The sequence below is a fragment of the Caretta caretta genome, chromosome 7 (genome assembly GCF_965140235.1).
Source record: "Caretta caretta isolate rCarCar2 chromosome 7, rCarCar1.hap1, whole genome shotgun sequence".
NCBI lineage: Eukaryota > Metazoa > Chordata > Testudines > Cheloniidae > Caretta > Caretta caretta.
Genome location: NC_134212.1, coordinates 28,448,933 through 28,463,679, shown reverse-complemented (window position 1 = coordinate 28,463,679; position 14,747 = coordinate 28,448,933). Strand labels below are relative to the sequence as shown.

At 37.7% G+C, this 14,747-nt stretch overlaps 1 protein-coding gene across 11 annotated transcripts in view; it reads left to right on the top strand.

Annotated features, from left to right (window-relative positions):
• Window positions 1–14,747, top strand: part of CACNA1D (calcium voltage-gated channel subunit alpha1 D) — a 336,560-nt gene that overhangs the window by 168,529 nt on the left and 153,284 nt on the right. For 10 of the 11 annotated variants that reach the window (XM_048857868.2, XM_048857867.2, XM_075130346.1 and 7 more), the window contains exon 8: window positions 3,694–3,797. The exons of the other annotated variant lie outside the window; for it this stretch is intronic. In XM_048857868.2, the coding sequence (XP_048713825.1) occupies window positions 3,694–3,797 (104 nt within the window). The remainder of the gene's footprint in view (window positions 1–3,693; window positions 3,798–14,747) is intronic. 11 annotated transcript variants of the gene reach the window in all.

Here is a 14,747-nt window from a genome sequence, read left to right as displayed (position 1 = left end):
CACAAGTGGGGCTGTAAATATCATTTGGGGTCTTCTCAGATGGTTTACACCAGCAAAAAGTTGTCATCAACACTGGGTGAGATTAACCTTTTCCTTCTGGTATCATGGGCCTTTCGACAAAGCAAATGAACGATATGATAGGGTGGGGATTGAATGTGAAGGGCCTTGATAGTGAATACAAGCAGGTTATGTTTGATGTGATAGAGGAGGGGGAGCCAGTGGAGGAACTCAGAGAGATGACATGGTGCAAGTGATGGGCTGGGAGAATGAATTTTACCCCAGCATTGTGAATGGATGTGAGTGGGACAAGTTTGCATTTGTCAAGACCAGAGAGAAGGATGTTGCTGTAATGGAGATGCAAGATGATGAGAGCCTGGGCAGGAGTTTTAGTTGTGTGGATGCATATAAAAGACTTTATTTTAGAGGTGTTATACAGAAAGAATCAGCAAGATTTAGATATAGCTTGGATATGAGGACTGGAGAGAGGTCTAAGTTGAAGAAGGCACGCCGGTTACGGGCCTGAATGACAGGCAGGATGGCGATGCTGTCTAGAAAAATCAAGAAGGCGGTAGTGGCGAAGAGAGAGATTAGGAGCTCCGTGTTAGCTATGTTTGCTTGAGCTGATGGCTAGACATCCACAAGTAAATGTCAGAGAGAGAGGCTGAGATTTTAATTTGGACAGAAAGAGACAGTCTGAAGCAGAGAGGTAGATCTGTGAGTCATCGGTATAGAGACGGTACTGTAGTTGAATCTGTGTTTGTGGATGAGATAACCTAGAGATGATGTGTAGAGGGGAAAGAGAATGGGACCAAGCCCTGTGGGACCCACACAGAAAGTTTGAGGTTGGAAGAGTCTGCTTTTTCCCTTCCTGTGAATTTTCAGAAGCAGGGGATGACTTGGTCCTTGCTATTTAGTTAGGGGTTTTTTTAGGGATAGATTTAATTTAACAAGAATATTGCTGTGTTGCGATACAGTGACAGTCTTCCCCCAATACCAAAATAAGACAAGACAAAACAAAACAAAAACCCTACCAAAAAAAAAAAACAAACCCCCACAAACCCTGTGCTGCTTAAAAGTTTTCCTGTATTTAATTTTTCTATGGAGTCCTGTAAAATTTGTCACTTATTTAAAACCTCTTCTGTTCTGTTACATAAAATATTTTAAATAGAAAAATGACCTGGGGTAGATTGTTTTAAAAAGACATTGAAGACCTTGGTGATAGATCTTCTCTTTTTAGTCATATTGGAAGTAAACGGAATTAGCCATTTTTTTAAGTGAAACAAAAATTAATATACATTACCTCACTACAGCTAACTGAGTAACACTGAGAACTCTCCAAGGCCTTGATTCTGCAAAGATTTATGTATGTGTTTAACTGTGACCAAGTGTAGGGCATACCTTTACCTTGTGAAAATGGAGGCTTTGTAATAAGATTTTAAAATAAAATGAGAAATAAAACTTATCAAGGTTTTCTTTCTCTGTTTAAAAAAGACTCAGATCTCTTATAGTAGCAATGTTAATGACAGGATTCAAATCCTTTAGCAGGACTTTGAGTGGAAGTTACATGTCTTTAACCCCTATTTCATGCCTCCCCCGCACACACACTTTTAAAGAAGGAGGAAAAGTGTTCCCTAATGTTTGTTTCACAAAAATGTGCCCAACCCTATAGTCCTTAAAAAATTCTAATTTTAGTCAGTTGGATTTTTCCTGGAAAGGGACTGTAGGATCAAACCCAAAATGTCAACATGTGAGCATGACAACCTAGAAAGAAAAGCCAGCACAATTTAACCTATTTTCCTTTCTTGGAATATTATCAGAAATGACATGTGAAAAATATCTTGGTAATTGCACCCGTATATTTTCTTTTTCTTCTAAATATGACATTTTGGATTTCAGTGGATATGTTTCTTGATTCCATCTTTTGAGATGGATGTGGTGAGGTTCTCCAAAAATAGAGAATGAAAAATAAGTTTACATAAAGGTTGTATGCATATAAATAGAATATTCATGTTCAGTTAATTTAACCTTAATTTTATAACAACCACAACAAAACTTTTTACCATGTATGTATAAACTTCAGCTTTTATATAATTTTGGTTCAAAATCCCTTTCTGGAATGTTTCCATGTTTTCGGTTTGCAACTAAATTGGCTTAAATGTTATAGACAGTAAAAGCTTTGTTATCCGGCATGTTGGAGGGATGGGGGTGCCAGTTAATCAAAAATTCTGGTTAACTAAGAGTTATACTTACCAATGGAATACCAATTTTCAAAGAATTAGAATACAATAAAATTAATGAAGTATAAAATAGTATAGAGGTACTCATCAATCCAGTAGTAGTACTGCACTGCAAAGTGGTTGGTTTCTTGAAGCACTTAGGTATGCACAGGTTAAGTTTCTATACAGTAGGTTATCTTATGACACTACATATCACTATGGGCAGTGTATGATGTACACCCAGATCACTAAAAATACACTGAACACTAAAACTATACTGAACATAATTTAATCTTTCTTTGATGATTCAGAAGGCACTCTAGGATCTTGCAGTGCCTCAGAGTCATCATTATCAATATCAATTATCATTGTAGATGTAGAAGATTGGGCTGACTCTGTAATGATCCTATGATATATCCTAAAAGAAAAGGAGTACTTGTGCCACCTTAGAGACTAACAAATTTATTTGAGCATAAGCTTTTGTGAGCTACAGCTCACTTCATCGGATGAGCTGTAGCTCACGAAAGCTTATGCTCAAATAAATTTGTTAGTCTCTGAGGTGCCACAAGTTCTCCTTTTCTTTTTGCAGATACAAACTAACATGGCTGCTACTCTGAAACCTATGATATACCCTGGAATCTGCTTTTTTGAATAAATCCCTGGTATCAGTTTGCTTACTTCTGCCTCTTTTGCATAAAAGTAAAGTGCAGAATGTGCAACTGCATAACCTTCTGGGCAATATACTAGTCCTGGTTACTAGATAGAAGATTTGTATTGGGAGAAATCAGAAATGCCGGTTAATAGAGCTTTCTGGTTGATCAAATGCTGGATAACACAGGTTTTACTTTATAAATAAAACTTTTGAGTTACACAAATATATTCCCACTATATTTCTTAACAAACTAATTAAGAATATCTTACTGCACCCAATTATATATTTATGGTAAGGAGTTTATTGAAATTATTTGCTACAGAAAAATAATAGGATATTTATATTATTGCAATGAATCTGTTTTACCTTTTAGTGTATGCTTTTTAAAAGAAAATCCAAGTAGGTATAGGTAAGAAATATGCTGATATTAAAAATGAAAAAGATCCCAAATGTCTTAAATATCATTTTATAAGTATTGTTTTATTTTATATACTTAAGAGAAACATTTTCTCAAATTGGGATTGTGTGCAAAGTAGTAAGCACAGAACAAAATTCCTGCTTTGCTACCTTTATATGTTTGGCAAAATAATTTTCATTTGCAAAGCTATGCAATAGTCATTCTTTTCTTTCAGTGTGTGTGCTAGGAATGTGAAGTGAATGTGGCCAGTGCTTTACTTTTCCTCAGATGGGCCTCCAATGAATGTTAAGGAAAATGCATAGAATATTGTCTCACTGCATTATAAAGCTCTCTTTTCCTTTTCTCTAATTCTTCCTTATTACATACTATAGGAAACTACTTCTATAAGATCATCTTATTTCTTACAGATGAATGATGCTATGGGATTTGAATTGCCATGGGTGTATTTTGTCAGTCTCGTCATCTTTGGGTCATTTTTCGTACTAAATCTTGTTCTTGGTGTATTGAGCGGGTAAGCATACACCTTTTTCATCATGAAAGCAGAGTCCTGAATTCAGTTGCTATGAACACACAGGTTATATTATACAGGTGAGCTTATGTGCAGTATTGATGTGGTTTAAAAAGATCTTCCTCTCTTCCTGCAGTTGTGCTGTATACCTAAAGCAGAAACAGTTTACCATAACCAAGACATAGTCCCTGAAAATAAAGTACAGATACCAAAACCAGAGATTTGTCTTGAAAAATTTAAAATGTTACCAGCATATAGGCTTTGTGTTCATACTTAACTTGAAGCTAAATTATAAAACAAAACAAAACACTATAAATACCTTTCATTTAAATGTGATGTTTTAAAACATGCCTTCTGTTACAGGGCATAACATCTGCAAATTTATTTGGGTAAGTAAAGAAGTTAAATATGAGTCCACTTGTCTTAAAAATTAACTAACAGATTTAATGGATATATTCAACATTCAAAAGAGGAACCAATTTTTCTTTTCCTAATAATATACAATGGAAACAAATTAGAGGCTGACGTGTAACTAAGTGCTGGGGATGACAGATACTAAAAAGTAGGGCTTATTTTGGAAGAAGGAACACCTACGTGATCTGGCAGCTGCTAAAAGGACTCTGCTATTTAATGAATGGCTGAATCATAACTTATTTCCTCACATTTTACAGGTAAATGATGCAATAGGATGTGACTGGCCATGGATCTATTTTGTTAGTCTTATCATCCTTGGCTCATTTTTCGTACTTAACCTGGTTCTTGGTGTACTTAGTGGGTAAGCAGTTGAGTTAACATTGTATATTTTGCTGCAACTTGTAAGGTAGCCTTTGCATTTATTCAAGCTTCTCAGTGATGGCTTTTTGCATGTGTCTCAAATCTTATGTCATCCTACCAACGTTTGCTCTTTTGACTGAATTGTGTAATCCTTGTGCCTGTATCTATCTGCGACATCATGTGTGTTTACAGTGCTTGCCAAAAACTATTCATTAAATGAGGCACTAATTACCTCATTGTAAAATTACTTCCAGTAGTCAGATACATTATTTTGCACACAATGAGAGATGGATGACACCTGTACAAACATTTTTCCGCTAGGTAAGAACCATTGTCCCCTTCTGAAAGCCTTACTTGTGTTTTTGTTCAAATGTATATAAAGTAAATAGAGCCTTCTTTATAATTACCACTCATGCATAGCAAATATTTTTAACAGGTGCACCAGGTTCTTTAATATACAGAGAGGGTATATTTGGATTATAAAGTTCCCTATTCTGCAGTGTCCTATTCTGTACTATAGTGCTGGGTATTATTAGTTCCCATTGGCTTAAATGAGAGTTGCGGGCAACCAGCACTGTGCAGGATTGACCTTATACATTTATCTGAACTCAGCTGTCCATGTAGCATATTATTCAGTGATAAATTTATATGCAGTTTGTTGTTCCATGTACATAGAACCAAACAGATGTTAGCCAAATACTAATGAACTGACTGGGTGTTTTTATCTGTGGAGTATAGTTATAAAACGTGGTTTATGTTAAAGATCTTTTATGTTTGTTTAAGAATAAAGGAAAAGATACTACAGGTATTTGAACCTAAACTGAAACATTAGGTACTGGTGTGAATTATATTATCTATAGTTAACTATGAATTAACAATTGAGGTTTGGAACAATGGCTTCTTGGGAACTTTGGGCCAGATTGTACTGTCATTGAAGTAAATGGAAAAATCTCTTTAATTTCAATGGGAGTAGGACCAAGCCTTATGAGAAAAAGCTAGAGTAGTTTGTGGTGTCACCAGACCTCGATTGTGTGCATAGCCTTCTTCACTATTTCTCCATGGTGTGCTTTCGATATTCAAAAAATATCAATATTTTACAGAGAAAATATGTTTTTTTTAGAGAATCAAGAACAAAATGTCCCATTACCCTGCTAAATATCTATTCTGTAAGATTCTGTTTGTCAAAGAGTTGGTTTTAAAAATATAATTTAAAAAATTATATGCTATTTATAGGGTAGGATTTCATTATGCGGAGAATTTGAGAAAAATAGGGAAAGTGATGAATTACCTGAATGTCACAAGCTTTCTGTAAGGAGGAAGGGGAAGAAAGGAAAAGAGAGAGTGAATAAAGGCAGGTGATGATTGTCTGATTTAGGCCTCAATCCTACAAAGTCTTACACACATTCTTAGCTTATATATTGTGAACAGTCCCACTGATTTCATTATATTCAGTGACAAATGTGTAAGTCTTTGCAAGATTCAGGGGTTAGTTTTTATGTCACAATCTCACTGAAAAAGAGGAGTGAGAAGGAAGAGGAAGAGAGAGGAGGATGTTTGCTGCATGATTTACCTCTGATACTTTGATGCCAACATCTAACATTCCTTGTGACTCCAGAGCTCTCACTGAAGTAAATGCAGGACCAGGCTTTCAATGATCCCATCTCCTGAGCCTTGGAAGGGTCATTTTTAGCAATTATTTTCCTCCTATCCTGTGAAGCTGTGCTCTGGGAGCAATTAATTAAATATACCTCCTTTCTGCTGCCAGACTCAGATGCGTTGTTATTGGTTTAGTTCTTTTTTTTTTTTTTTAATTTGTAAGGAATAGGAATATCAGATCTGATATCATAATCCACACAAAGCCTAGGAAATTCAGATAGACAAACTTATAGCCAATTTTAATAGTAAAATTTAAATGTTTTATAAAGCTCGCTAATATTTTAAATGCAGTGGGGCCAGTTAAATGTTTTCTTTTGCATTTTTACTACTAGGTAAAATTTTACTGAATGGGCCAGATATTCCCTATATACTTAGAATGGGGACTCTGGCTAGAACTGGTGAAAAGGTAAAATGAAACTTTTTATCTGCTCCTGTATTGTATTTGCCAACCCAAACATTTGGGATAGAGATTCTAGAAGGCTAAATACAATTCCCTGCTGCTAGCCCAATTAGCCAAGTTTCGTAAAGGCAATTGTTGCAGCAGCAGGCATGCAGTATCTCCTGTTATGTGTGCCCATTCTGAGGTGAGTCAGTGGCCAGTGGATCCATGAAGTGGTTGATCCATTAGTCCAGAGATCTCATTCTTTCCCCAAGTCCCTGTCACCCACCTTCAATTGCAGCTGCACTGGGATGTCCACAGCACATAAGGTAAAGTCCTCTCAAATTTAGTTCCCTCCCCTGGGCTGCATAAGTGGACTGGCTCAGCAGCACTTTGAGCCTTTTGTGACCCTGGAGGAATGAACAGGGTTTGCCCCAAAGTAAGCAATCTAACACTCTCATCTCCAGATTGTATGTGACTTCCATGTTTAAGAAAAATGACGTAAATACATTGTAATACAAATTCCACTATATTTAAAACGTATAATCTCCAGAGGTTTTCTTTAGGCCTGTCGGGATTTATGTGTAAAAAATCAATGTTAGCAAAATCCTCAGAACATACTAGTATTTATCGGTAGAAAACTAGTGTTTTTCACGAGTCAGGTGTAAAATGTGTAGCACAAGTGTTCTTTATTCTTATCAGAAAAGTTCTCAGCGTGCCTTTCAGATTTGTTTTTTACCTTCTCCAAAATGTCAAATGAAACTTAATTCATGATAAACCTAACAAATTGTTCTAAACTGACCAAACTCTAGTAGTACAAATATAACACCAACTGATTTAAAAAACAGGGCTCTGCACACAGATATTTGGATTTTAAAAGCTGAAATCTGATTTGTGTCTTAATATGCCTTTTTTCCTTATGATGGCATTTTCTGTAGTGTCAAGTTATTCTGTGTACATTTAAATCTGTCTGCTGTTTTTATCTCTCTTTTCTGTTTTAAAATACTCATTCATTGTCTTTGCACTCCTGTCTTATTCTGTGGCCACCTACACCATCATATTCTGTACTGCCTCTCTCTTGTGCACTGCGTATTTGATATGTTGTTTAGATATTGTACATGTGGATGACACTGATGATTTGGGAGATCTTTTGTTTTACATCTAGCCCTTTCTGAAGGTGAGTATGTCCTGATCATCAATGTAAATTGTATCTCCTTAAGTCGTCATGCATTAAAATGAAATTAATACTTTTATTTTTAATGGCTGATATTTAAAATGAGAGAACTAACACAGAGAGGCCTCTATACCTAGTAAATATTTTAATTTTAAGACACAAGCTGACAAGAGAGGATTTGTTCTAAATATTCCCTCCAATAGTAAACTTCAGTGGGGATTCACAAATAAAAATTAGATCAGCATAAACCATTTTCCAGTAATTCACCTTATCAAAAGTCTTGCATTTGTTTTCTCTTTATTAACCACTGGTCCTGACTCTGTCTTTCTCACAGTGAAATTTCAATGGCAAAACTATTTTAGTTGCATGATATTACTACAAACAAAGGCTGGTTTGTCCTCATCCCTGTGCAGGTGCATAAGGGGTTGGTGGCAGAAGCATTTCCCATCTTACACCTCTGTGCGTGAATTAGGCATGATCTACGTGGGGAGAATGCAAAGGGTGGGAGAGCTGCCCTTCAAGTACAGTGCCTTGCAGCCCAGGAAAGAGTTATTGCTGAGTCAGTCAAAATTCTTCCCCTGGCTTTTACTGCAATGTGACCATTCTGCACTCTCTCCACCACTGGATGCAGATTAAGGCCACAATCTGCCCCTAAATATAAATACTGTCTGAGTAAGGTAATAGGATCGAACCTTCCAACCCGTTTTATCTTCCAGACAAGGTACTTTCTTGTCTTTCAGATACAGATAATACAAAGAAGAGTCATAAAAGTAAAGATCTGATGTTAAATGAAGTTTAAATAACTAACTGTACAGGTGAGACTAAGTCATACAAGGCCTTATCCTGCAGTCAGTTGGTGATTTGCTTGAGTAAAGACTGCTGGATAGGACTTATAGCCAAGCAGCTTTTGTGTATTTTACCTAAGAAAAGTTTGTGGCTCACTTCTTCATGTTCAGTATGTACTGCATGTATTAAATGTTCTCATAACACATCTGTTCAGCATATGAAGGTGCAACAACCATTAAGAAGGCAGTCAGATGATAATGGGTCATGTACTATACAGCTCTAATACATTGTTTGTGATAAAACTAACTAGTTTTTCAAAGAGAATGTAGAAATCACCACTGAATCAGGGCAAGAATAAATGGTGCCACACAGGTTTAATATTTTTGAAAAGAGATAATGTGGTGCTCAGTCAATATTGGAGACTTCATAGTAGTAAAATGTCAGAAGTAAGTAAAGCTGAGCAGTTACTGTAAACAAATCCCCATGAGTATTTGCTCACATTTTTAAATGACTGTATGTCGGCCATGCTTATGCCATTTTAGTGTTCACTTTCAACGAATATTTGGGCGTTCAATCTTAATGCCACAAATATTTGCAGAAAGAGAATTTCAGAGTTGCATATGCATGTAAACACTGCAACTGGACTTTAATTTGCCCATGTGAATATTCATATAGCACACTTAAATCTTTCAAGATACCGGAGCAATACCCTGAGATTTGTCTGACCAACCACAATTAACCAGAATAGCCTGATTGGTGAATGGTGTGTCTCCAATTCTCCAACAAAACTGTTCATTATGCATATCTAATATCTAATAAAAATGGCAAAAAAAACCCCAACCCCAGAATAATTTCAATAACAAATACATTCAAGGAAATTGCAATCTGCCACCAGATATCCGGTGGGTGCAAAAGTAGGCTAGGTTCATCAGATACATTATTCATAGTGAATCATTCACTCAGCTCTAGAATTTAGGAGTAAGAATCAGGAAAAAAGATACATAGGTATGCAATAATTATTTTGCTGTGACTTTTGTGGGCCAAGTTCAGATGTGATTTGTAAAGCAGTGTAAATTAGACTCTCTTAGTTCCAGCTAGATTTCTTGAGACACAGAAGTTAAAGTAGGATAGCAGCAAATGCAATGTTCAGCTTACATCTTTTTCTGACTCTTTGGGTAGAGATAGGTTTAGTAAGTAGATGCATAACTGTAAGGGAATCTAACCACTTAAGAGAGTCTTACACTCAACTCAGCAGGGTTCAGCTGGAAGCCACACCTGAAAGTAATTAACAAGTGAATTCTAACTCCGCTGTTGGCTGCAGGCTGCTGTTTCCATTGGAATTACTGTTTGTTAGTGAGAAAAAGAAAAGTGAAGTGTATGCTGGTGCTTGTTTAATTGTCATCAAAGCTAACATTTTTATCCATGGCAATGGGTGTGAACAGCAGTGCCAGTGCACCAGATGACATCATTTTTTACTCTTTTATTTTAACTGCTTCTTTCATGAGACTGATCCAAAACATTCACATTCACTTATCTCCTTCAGAATAGCCTTCAGTAATCTGACAGGCAGGCAGGCAGGCACACATTAGCTGAGCATTTGCACCATGGGCCACATTTTCAAATTCACGTTGTTCTTGCAGTATTTGTCCACACAGATGCTTACCTGAAACCGAGGAGGGCTTAGCTGCTACAAAGCTGGTCTTTAGCCACCTTTGCATTCCCCTTATCATAGCCGTGGAGCCAGGGGAGCTACTCAGGCCAGGGGCTGACCACTTTTTGGTTGGGCTAAACCTGAGAGGTGCTGAGACCTCATGTGCCTGGTCGCAGTGCCATTCACTCATATTTGGAGAGGGTGTGGCGGGGATCAGACTGTTGTAGGGGAGTGGAGGGATGCCTAAGCAGGGAAGAGGAGATCAGTTCGGGGAGAGGGGACAAATCTGTGCTCCACAAAAACTTTAAATGGTGCTCTGAAGCCCCTGTCCTTATCCTAGTATGATCTGTCTTGGATCCCCTTGCATACCCTCTAGGGCCGCCTGTGTCCTGATGGTACCCAGAATTTGCTATTGTACAGGGATCTGTGGTCATGCTTTCTTTTGCTAGCTGTGTCCACAGGGCCAAACACAGGGAGGTGGGTGTAAGGTAGCAGGCACTACAGTTGCTCTGATCCATTCAAGGATCTCCCTAGGCAGGTGGACTAGGCAAGGCAATTTTAGGGCAGCTTTACACTGATGGAGCAGCACAGAGTAGTCCTATCACAGCTGAGGAGCTAGCCTTAAAGATCCAATTCTGAGAGATACTGAAGGTCTCCAGAGAGGTGCTCAGCACCTCACAAGGTGGGGCCCATGCACTCTGAGCTCATAAATCCCATAAAGTACAAGGCACAGAAATTGATAGTGGGTCTTGTTTGTATTGATCTGCATTACAGCTTAAAATAAAATAGAATATTAGGTACATTACCCAAAAACAGAGTGTGGAGGGGAAATGCATAAACCATACATGTACCTTTCAGATACCTTTTCAAGTAAAAATAATATCTCACTAATTCAATACACACGACTGTTTTTCTATGAACAAAGAAATAATAAATGACAAAACTTCATTATTTATTTATCAAGAGGCACAGCTTTTAATGATTTATGATAATCTATTCCTCAAGACAGTCCTTATCATTGGAGGTTGTATTCTGTTGAAGACATTTTTTGCTGAAGGCATTAGTACTTCTTTGGGTAGCCATGGGAACAAATAAGAAGATCTTTCAAATACATTAATAAATCTCTGTAAGTTGCATTTACTTCCTTCCTTAAGAACACCAAAGCATATGCTTTGACATGTCCTTATATATATCCTCCTACATGAAAGTCTTGCAGGTTACTAAAATAGTTTAAATATTTTTTTGCATCTCATTACTATGACACTATTTGCAATGCAGCAATATATGTGTAAAATAATTCTAGGAACTAAGAGCAAAGCACTCATACATGCAAATCTCACCTGCAATGATAATCAGTTTATGTAATGTAAAATATGCTAGCCAAGATAAGCATGTACACCTAAGAACCCTTATCTACAGGACACATGGAAAAATCATAGAAAAGGACATTTAAATAATGATACACAAAATAGAAAATGGCAGTGAACTGTCATCCATAGTCTCTTGGCTAAAGGAAAATGAACAGATTTTGACAGTGTTCCTTTTCTTGGCAGAGCAAAGGCTTAATAGAAAAAAAAGCAAAAGGAAAAGATAAAAAGTATATAAATAAACAAAGCATGCATGAGTGTCATAAATATAAAGGGAAGGGTAAACCCCTTTGAAATCCCTCCTGGCCAGGGGAAAGCTCCTCTCACCTGTAAAGGGTTAAGAAGCTAAAGGTAACCTCGCTGGCACCTGACCAAAATGACCAATGAGGAGATAAGATACTTTCCAAAGCTGGGAGGAGGGAGAGAAACAAAGGGTCTGTGTGTCTGTCTATAGTCTGTCTTTGTCGGGGATAGACCAGGAATGGAGTCTTAGAACTTTTAGTAAGTAATCCAGCTAGGTACGTGTTAGATTATGATTTCTTTAAATGGCTGAGAAAAGAATTGTGCTGAATAGAATAACTATTTCTGTCTGTGTATCTTTTTTGTAACTTAAGGTTTTGCCTAGAGGGGTTCTCTATGTTTTTGAATCTAATTACCCTGTAAGATATCTACCATCCTGATTTTACAGGGGGGATTTCTTTATTTCTATTTACTTCTATTTTTATTAAAAGTCTTCTTGTAAGAAACTGAATGCTTTTTCATTGTTCTCAGATCCAAGGGTTTGGGTCCGTGGTCACCTATGCAAATTGTTGAGGCTTTTTATCCAACATTTCCCAGGAAAGGGGAGGTGCAAGTGTTGGGAGGATTGTTCATTGTTCTTAAGATCCAAGGGTCTGGGTCTGTAGTCACCTAGGCAAATTGGTGAGGCTTTTTACCAAACCTTGTCCAGGAAGTGGAGTGTAAGGTTTTGGGAAGTATTTTGGGGGGAAGGACGCGTCCAAATAGCTCTTCCCCAGTAACCAGTATTAGTTTGGTGGTGGTAGCGGCCAGTCCAAGGACAACGGGTGGAATATTTTGTACCTTGGGGAAGTTTTGACCTAAGCTGGTAAAGATAAGCTTAGGAGGTTTTTCATGCAGGTCCCCACATCTGTACCCTAGAGTTCAGAGTGGGGGAGGAACCTTGACAATGAGAAAGGAGAGGAAATGGTATTCAGCTCTAGAACTCTGCAGGTTATGAACTGAACTATGTTATATTATTTTTGTGCGAGTGACTACATGGCTGACTGAAATAAAAGTCTGACTCTGCCATAACATTAAAAAAATTAAGGGAGGGGGAAATAAATTCTTGGTAAAAGAAAGGGCAGGCAGATCAAATGTACCAACAATAAATACTCATCAAATGGTTTTAGCCATCTGCAACCTCAACCCAAACTATAATCCAATTTCCATCAAAATCAGTGAAAGTGTTTCCATTGTCTTCAGTGGAAGCTGGATCAGGGTGAAATACAACAGGCTTTATTTTGGACTCACTTATCTGCTCAGGTTTCTTAGAGCTTGATCCTGTGCAGTGCTGATCACTTACTGGAAGGTGGTTAGCACTATCAACTCCAAAAATGTTATGGGTCTTGAGGGTGCTCATTACATTGGCAGATTGAGCCCATTAAGAGATGTAGTAACACACATAAAAAGCTCCCTTCCACAATGTAAATTCCGCTAATAAATCCATCATGCCTTTGTTTAGTGCTGACTCAAAAAGGTCCCTTCCTCGGAGAAATGCAGCATGCCTTCAGGTTGCTCACACACATAACAGGACTCCACTTTTCAGTTATAACAATGAGGAGTCCTTATGGCACCTTAGAAACTAACAAATTTATTTGGGCATAAACTTTCGTCGGCTAAAACCCACTTCATCAGATGCATGGAGTGGAAAATACAGTAGGTAGGTATAAATACACAGCACATGAAAAGATGGGAGTTGCCTTACCAAGTGGGGGGTCAGTGCTAATGAGCCAATTCAGTTAAGGTGGAAGTGGGCTATTCTCAACAGTTGACAAGAAGAGGTGAATACCAAGGGAGGAAAAATCACTTTTGTAGTGCTAATGAGGCCAATGTAGTCAGGGTGGCCCATTTCAAACAGTTGACAAGAAGGTGTGAGTATCAGCAGGGGGAAATTAGTTTTTGTAGTGACTCATCCACTCCCAGTCTTTATTCAGGCCTAATTTGATGGTGTCTTTCAGTCATGTGTGCTAACAAGCCAGCATCTTGCATGGAGCTGGCTCCATGCCATTCAAGTAGTCCACTACCCCTGCATAAGTCTGTCACCTCCAGCTGCACTCCTTTGTGCAGCAGAACTGCACCAGGACTGCCATGGCCAGAATGTACTGTATATTTTGCTCAATTGCTAACTTTAACTGAATAAATTAACTAAATAAAGTAAGTGAATATTGTACATCATGTTTTCCTTATAAAGGACCAATCCTCCTTACTTGAGCTAAACTCCCATTGGGATCAATAGGAATTCAGGATAAATAAAGACTGCAGGACCCAGCATACAGTTATTTTAGACTTGCAACAGAGCAAGTAACCATACTTTATATAAAAACCCAGTAATTAAGTATATAGTCTACATTATAGTTTGTTTATTTTATTTGTCTATCTGTTTCATGGTATGTGCGCAATCGGGTGTGAGTGCTTGCGTATATTTATTTGTACTGTTTAAAGTTTGAATTCTTTGTCTGATTTGAGTCTGCTAATTCATTGATTTGGTTACTACTCCCTGAAACCCTTTCTGTGTACAATTCATCCACATTGTACATATGTGAATACAAAAAATTCCATTTTTATGTGAGTCCTCTCTTCAGACAAATGGGAATTTGAGGAATCTGCATTGATGGCTGGGTAGATTATATCAGTGGTTCTCAGTGCTGTGTTCTGGCTCTTCTCATTTAGGAAACAGTCCTTTAAGGACTCTAAGGTTGGTCTAACCTGCCCTGAGTTAGGGCTGAACCAGGCAGAGAATCAGAGCTGTAACCAGCTCCCAGACTGCATGTCCCCCACCTCCACTCTGCTATGCTAAGCAATGCTCCCCCACAGCAGAAAATCTATCCCAATGTAAAGAGAGAACCTCTGTTTATGCATAGAAGCAGGAACCATTTGGCTTCTTTAG